The following is a 7187-nucleotide window of genomic DNA, read 5'->3' as shown; positions in this document are numbered from 1 at the left end:
AAATTGCGTCGTTTTTTTTGACGCAATTTCGACGCAAAACTAACGCCAACTAACGCCATATTTATACTATGGCGTTAGAGGCGAATAGCGCCAAAGTTCCCGGAATGTGCGTCATTTTTTAGCGTGAACCCCTTCCTTGCGTTAATGATATGCAAGGGAGGCGTTCCCGTCTAAAAAATGACTCCCAGGCCTTTACGTGGTATTTATACTCCCGGGCAAAAGAGACGCCCGGGAGTTGGCGTGGCAAAAAACGGCGCATTTGCGCCACTTTTTAACGCCTGCTCAGGGCAGGCGTTAAGGGGCCTGTGGGCTCAAAATGAGCCCACAGGTGCCCTCCCATGCCCCCAGGGACCCCCCCTGCCACCCTTGCCCACCCCAGGAGGACCCCCAAGGATGGAGGGACCCACCCCAGGGACATTCAGGTAAGTTCAGGCAAGTATAATTTTTTATTTTTTATATTTTTTTTTGGTGGCATAGGGGGGCCTTATTTGTGCCCCCCTACATGCCACTATGCCCAATGACCATGCCCAGGGGACAGAAGTCCCCTGGGCATGGCCATTGGGCAAGGGGGCATGACTCCTATCTTTACAATGATAGGAGTCATGTTGATGGGGGATGGGCGTCGTTAAAAAATGGCGCAAGTCGGGTTAAGACGATTTTTTCGACGTAACCTGACTTGCCCCATTTTAAGACGCCCATGCGCCATTTTCCCCCTACGCCGGCGCTGTCTGGTCTACGTGGTTTTTTCCCACGCAAACCAGGCAGCGCCGGTCTGATTGCGCCGTCTAACGCCATTCCATAAATACGGCGCCCGCATGGCGCTTCAGAATGGCGTTAGACGGCGCAAAACTTTTTGACGCTAAACTGCGTTAGCGCAGTTTAGCGTCAAAAAGTATAAATATGGGCCCAAATGACTTTCTAACTGAACCAATTGTCAGACTTTGTACCTCAGAGGCTCAGTACTAGAGCACTTAAATTCTGGATCAGAAAGCTCTTTCTTAAAGGTCCTATCACATGATTCATTACTTAATTTGCTTAATTGCTTGGGACTCTCAATAGCAGAAGACCTAAAGAACATTTACCAACATATACAGCAAATTAGCTACAAAATACTGATAGGCACATTTCAAAAATCGAAAACAAAACTATATAATTTGCCTGGCAGTTCAGGATGGATTGTTCCCATGCGGAGTAGGGTCAGTACTGTTTTGCATAAGGCTAGCCTTTGTCTTGTGTGTTGCTGTGTACAAAACACAGAGGGCTGGAATAAAGCCCCACCTAATTACCAGTGGCTGAAATTAATCCAAGCATTACACCCACCACCTTTTTGTTTAATGTAGTTAATGCACATGTACAATGGGTATGCCCAGACTTGAGGCACTCTGCCACAGGACTAAAACTGCACCTTACTGCTGATGCCCAAATAGCCCAAAACCAGTCTGGGGTTGCTTGTGTCCCCTTCTGGAGGGGGCATTGCCTCACATTTCAGGTTGGACTGTTCCCATGAAGAGCAGAGTCATCAATGATTTACATAAGGTACACCTCTGTCTAGAGCCGTATGATGGGAGATAAACCGTGGACTGGAATTCTGCTATGAGCAACTGCCAGGGACAAAATTAAGTCACCAGCAGTGATCGATTCAAAGATGGTAAGGACTGAATTGATAGAAAGACTCAAATATTTCTTCAGCCAATAGAAGTACTTTCTCTGACACTGAACCAAGGATTGAATAGGAGCTGACACTCCAATGCCTTCTGCACCCCAAATATGATTTCTTTCACAGAGTAGCTTCATAATAAATAGACACAGAGTATGTATTTAACCAGCACCAATTAAGCAGCAACCAGTCCATCATATATTCTGTTTGTCCATCTTTTGGTCCATCCAACTGCTGCTTTTTCATCTGTGCCAATATGTGTGTCATCTGACTGTATATGTTATGTGAGAATGTATTTGTTCTGTGTGTATGCTACTTGGCTGTGTTGCTTTCTGTGCACACACTCTTGTGTGATTAGTGATTCTGTGGTCTATGTGCATGGGTGTCTTTAGACATAAGACATCTTTAGACATAAGAAAAGGGAACATCCCCCGCATTTGGATTTTTTCGACAACAAGCACATGTTTCACGAAGTAGAGATGTCAGTCCCACATTGACCTGGGTTCTGATAGACATGCTGTGAATTACATGTGGAAGAATTCTAGCCACGGTTGCACCCACAACCCTTAAGAGAGTCCAGACGTATAGAATTTTTTGAGCCATGTACTTTTAGCCTCTATTCCACTCTCTATCACCCCACTTCTTGTCCTACCCACATTGGTTTCCATTTCTAGCCCTGCCATCCCTTGTTTTACACCATCCCTTTATCACATTTCTTCCTCTTCTATAATATTGGGTCCTTTGTAACAACCAGAATAGGCATTACAGACACTTTCCACTTTCAGGGTAGTAGAGGCTAGCAAGGAATAGTACTGCTTTTAGGGGGCCTTGGAGTCTTCTTTCAGGACAGCATTAATGTGGTGGTCTAATGATGTTCAGAATGTAGACAAACGTTTAGGATGTTGTTGGACTGAGGACTCTTAAACAAATACGTAACTTGTGCCTTACATGGCATGGCTGTTGCTATTAGTGAAACTGATGAGCTGATCGTTGCGCTCTATCGATCATTACAGACTTCTATTCCAAAAAATGTTGCTTTGTGTGCGTCTCGGTGTGTGTACTGTCCAAAGACACACAAGCAGTACCAAGAAGTTACTGATAGCACACTGCTGGCCAACCCCAAAGCACACTACTTCAAGAAAGGTTCAAACAAATTATCAATAAATAAAAAAACTGGTATCAAAATTATTTCCTTCTGTTCAGATTTTTAAATATCCACAATAATCATAACTGAACGATTTATAGGAACAGCGAACGTGCTTCAAGACAGTCATCATCACAGCCTCAGTCAAGGAATAGTCAACGTTCTCCAAGAACGTTATGTTTTTTTTCACCAGTCTTTCATTATCCTAAGGTTGCTAAAAAGGGGTTGTTTAGGTAGAAATACATTCTTATTAGTAAAGCCAACCACTGGAGTTTGTGCTTCTCCAGACCGAACACTCTTAAAATATAATGCCTACTAGTATCTGTGACGTGATTCCTACACCTTTGTAATTCCCTACTGAATAATTTAGAAAATTATGATTCCTAGTCTCTCGGTGAGGAGGGGGATGCCAAAAAAGACTGTCTCAGCAGGCATCATCAGCACCGAAGCTGGCCCTGGCATCATTGGAGGAACAGCCAACGTGCTCCAAGATGGTCATCACAGTCTGATTGTAGAAATAGCCAACTCCTCGTCCTGGTGGAAGTTCTAGGTAGCGAATTAAACATATATTCTACTAAACCCAGCTACAACCTATGGGTTGTTGGGCTTATTTAACCAGTGGAAGACAGTGGACAATCCTAACAGTTATACAAAAAACAACTGAAGCAAAAAAAAAAACACTATTAGACGCCAGTATATAATTTAAAGATGTAACTTGAATCAACTTGATTTTTTTCACACAGTGTGTTCCTGCTTTAAATGTCAGTGGAAATTTCAAAAGGATATATATCTCTTAAATATCTGGAAGGCTCCATTAACTTGATTCAAAGTTGGAGCAGTTTTCACCAAAAATGTCACCTAGACTCAGGCAAGGTCTGTTAGACTTGCACATCCCTCTAAACCAGGCGCATATGTTTTGTTATGTTGTAGTGGCATTTGTTGAAAAACTGAGATATTGCGGTAAAAAAGGTTGTCCTCTTTATTTTGAAAGTTTATATCTAAAACATTTGTGTCTTTTAAATCCATGCACGCCACATTTCTTTTGGGGGAAAAAACAGTGTCACTTAGAATGTTTTTTGAAAAAAAGGCATTCGAATTCCCAAATTAGGCATGGTGATGGAGAGGACTAATGGATTCACTTCAGGCATCTGATTAGGACCTCCTGGTCACAGATACAATTCCTGTGGGTCCAATCAGCCTTTCTCCTTCCAAAATCAAAAAAGTGAGCGCCAATCACTTGGATAACAATAAACATCTGTTATTTCAGAGCCAAGAGACCCAAAGGTTTTCAAGCAGAGTGGCAATCTTGATTCAGGTGTAAATATGAGCCTGTATCTTCATCAGGATTACAACTCTTATGAACACCAGGTAATATCTTGCAAATGTTTTGTGGGAAAACTTGTAATATTTTCCAGCTCCAAGCTGGCATATAGGCTGTATTACCTCTATATCCCCAAATCTGAACTTCAAAACTCTGCAAAGGGGGTAATACCACACCCAGGAAACAGTGTACCTGACAGTACTGGTGCTTCTCCTGCAGGGCCGGACTGGCTACCGAGCGTTTCAGTGGCTGGCAGAGTGGGGGCCAGTGTCACTGCAATGGGGGCTGTTTTGTTTGCTGGGCCAAGTTCTAACTTTCGGCTTCTAAATAAACAATGCAAAAGCAAATGGTTTTAAAGCGTTTGTCTTTGCATCGCTTATTCCGAACTAAACTCCTGCTAGCAAATCTGCTTCTATTCTCCTGGATTACAAACTCATCCGATCAGCAGGCCAGTCAGAATGAAGGCCAAAGGCACTGATTATAAGTTGAAATATGCACTCCTATTTACCGGTATCATACAGTAGGCTACAAAAAACAGGCATAAAATTGTAGACTTCAAAAAGAAATACATATCAGCAAAAATCTGGATGTCCACCTCATCCTGCAGCCGAGCACCTGCATCTAAATATGCTATGGATCGAGCTAGATTACTAGTTTGACCCGGTTTTACGGTGGAAGGAACTGCGTTTGGCTCGAATGGGAATTTTTAACACTTCAAAAACTTCGTTATCAGATAGTTCTCACTGTCAATATGTTTAGAGTCTTCTTTTGTTAGCCCACTGTATTTCTAAAATCTTTATTTTCACACCTAATTGGGACTAATATATCAATCTAAAAACCATAATAAATGCCTCACTAGGTCAATTGCAGAAAATACATTATTTGATAGTATACAACAATCCAACTATTTGTGTCTTCCCATGTTAAATGTCAGGAATAATAACTACCGGAGTACTGTTTCTCATATTTGAAGTCCTTTGAATCAGTTTCCAACTCCTTTTAGTAAAAGTGCAAAAAGGGCACTGTGCTTTATATGTATAATAACTGTATATTTGTACTATTGGTGTATGAATATACTCCGAATACCCATTTTTGATGTTCCATGACGAATTTACAAAGGCATGTCAGGCTACGGAAAAGTGCACTTCGAGAGTAGTGCTTTAAGTAGTCAAGAATCCCTTTGTGAATTGGCCCCATGGTGTACAGTAGAGCCTCGTGCCAAAACCAAGAATGTGCCAGAAAGTATATGAAATAATTAGACCGGCAATTACTTTTCAATCGTTTACTCTAAATCGTTGCATTTTGTTGCATAATACTCCGACAATCCGTGCGTGAAGTGATCGGAGGAGTTAGTCCGTGTTTGTCATCGCTGCATCCCTTCCTTGTGACAATTAGCGACGCACCTGCGCGCCAGGCCCTGCTGTTGGTTCATTTCGAAAAGATATCGCATGCAAAGCCTCAGCTCCGCGCATTGCACCGAGAAGGAGCGTCAGTCGCTTGATTGACAATTACAGCATGCTCAGCGGAGAAGCAACAGCAGCAGCAGGTTCTGTCTCCCAGGGACTCTTTTCCACACATGTCACGGGCCTGAAGCTTCTCGGAAGCATCCACCGTAAGAGCCTGAATAAGCACACTGACCGCTCCCGCTGGTCCTCCGCGCGAGGTTAGGCTGCTCACAATGGGCAAGATGAACTTTTGCATACTTTTTGGACTTTTTCTCTTTTTGCAATGCCATCTGGTTGTTCGCGGCGAAGAAGAATGCAGGTTGATTGGAAAATTTGACATACACGGATTCGTCGAATCTGAGAACCATGAGCTGATCATTGGAGGGATGTTTCCGTTCCACTTCAGGACCATACTTACCAATGAGTCGAGCTGGGAGGAGCCCAAATCGCCGAAATGTGAAGGGTAAGCCGGGTCCCTAACTGTTCCATGTTATTAAAGGGCAGATATTGACACAGGTGGTTCTGTGTGGTTGCAATTGCGATGCCAACGGGTGTACTCCTGAATATTACGTCATAGGGCCTTATAGAGTGCCCTTCAGCTGGAGTTAGCGATGCCAGCCGGTGCCCTTTTGCATGTTAAGTTATAGGAGCATTTAAAGTGCGCAAACAGTAGCAGACATCTACTGTATTTATGAATGTTACGTCATAAAGCCTTATAGACTGCCCTTTAGCTGCCATAAGTGACACCAGTTGGTGTAATTCTGAATACTAAGTTATAAGGCGTTATAGACAAGGCCACTGGAATTATGCGACAGTGGGGCACCAAGTTATGCAGCAGGGGTGACTAAATTATGTGACAAAAAATGCATATTATGCAGCATACGAAACATTCTTTGATAGTATTGCTTAATTATTTTGTGGTTATTATACATGTTAATACTGTCTGGGCAGATATTCCACGTCGTTAGTACCAGTTTAACAACTAAATACAGAAATAAGCAACTGAAAGATGATCAGTTAACATTTGGAAAGGACCTTCCAATGTGCGTAAACACGTTTTGCCATTTTAGTAACTTTTTATCTGTTTGAGCTAGAAACAGTTTGTTTGCTAAGGTCTGCAGATTGTGCAGCAGATAATGGAGCATGTGGGAAATGCGGCAAATCAATATTTTAGCTGCGGCGGCGGAATCGCATAATTCCGGTTGCCCTGGTGATAGACCGCACGTTAGCTGCTGTAGGAGATGCCAGAGGGTGTGAGTTTGGATGTTATTTCATATGACCATATATAAGACACAGAGACTGTGGCATGCGATTCCAGCTGGTGTACTTATGAATGTAATGTTAGGGGACCGTATAGCGTAAAATCGGGGGTGTCTGTACTATGCGGGTGCGGTATGCAATTCCATCTGATGTGCTAAAGAATGTTATGGTATAAGACCTCATTGAGCACACAAGTGCTTTAGTGTGTGATGGCCAATGATGCAATATTGGTTTCTATATTATAGAACGTTTCAGACCCCACTAGAACTGCAGTATGTGATGCAGATGTTATGTTCCTAGAGCTTTCGAAGTGCGGCATGTCCACGGTATACTCTGCCCAAAGGTGTACTACTCGTTATA

At 42.8% G+C, this 7187-nt stretch overlaps 1 protein-coding gene across 1 annotated transcript in view; it reads left to right on the top strand.

Annotated features, from left to right (window-relative positions):
* Positions 1-5461: 5461 nt before the first annotated feature.
* Positions 5462-7187, top strand: part of LOC138265514 (vomeronasal type-2 receptor 1-like) — a 209543-nt gene continuing 207817 nt past the window's right edge. Inside the window, exon 1 of the mRNA XM_069213298.1 lies at positions 5462-6030. Coding sequence (XP_069069399.1) covers positions 5801-6030 — 230 coding nt within the window. The 5' untranslated portion in view covers positions 5462-5800. The remainder of the gene's footprint in view (positions 6031-7187) is intronic.

This window comes from Pleurodeles waltl, chromosome 11, assembly GCF_031143425.1.
Source record: "Pleurodeles waltl isolate 20211129_DDA chromosome 11, aPleWal1.hap1.20221129, whole genome shotgun sequence".
In the NCBI taxonomy this organism is placed as follows: domain Eukaryota; kingdom Metazoa; phylum Chordata; class Amphibia; order Caudata; family Salamandridae; genus Pleurodeles; species Pleurodeles waltl.
The sequence above is the reverse complement of the archived record's forward strand: the minus strand, read 5'-3'. Positions and strand labels throughout refer to the sequence as shown.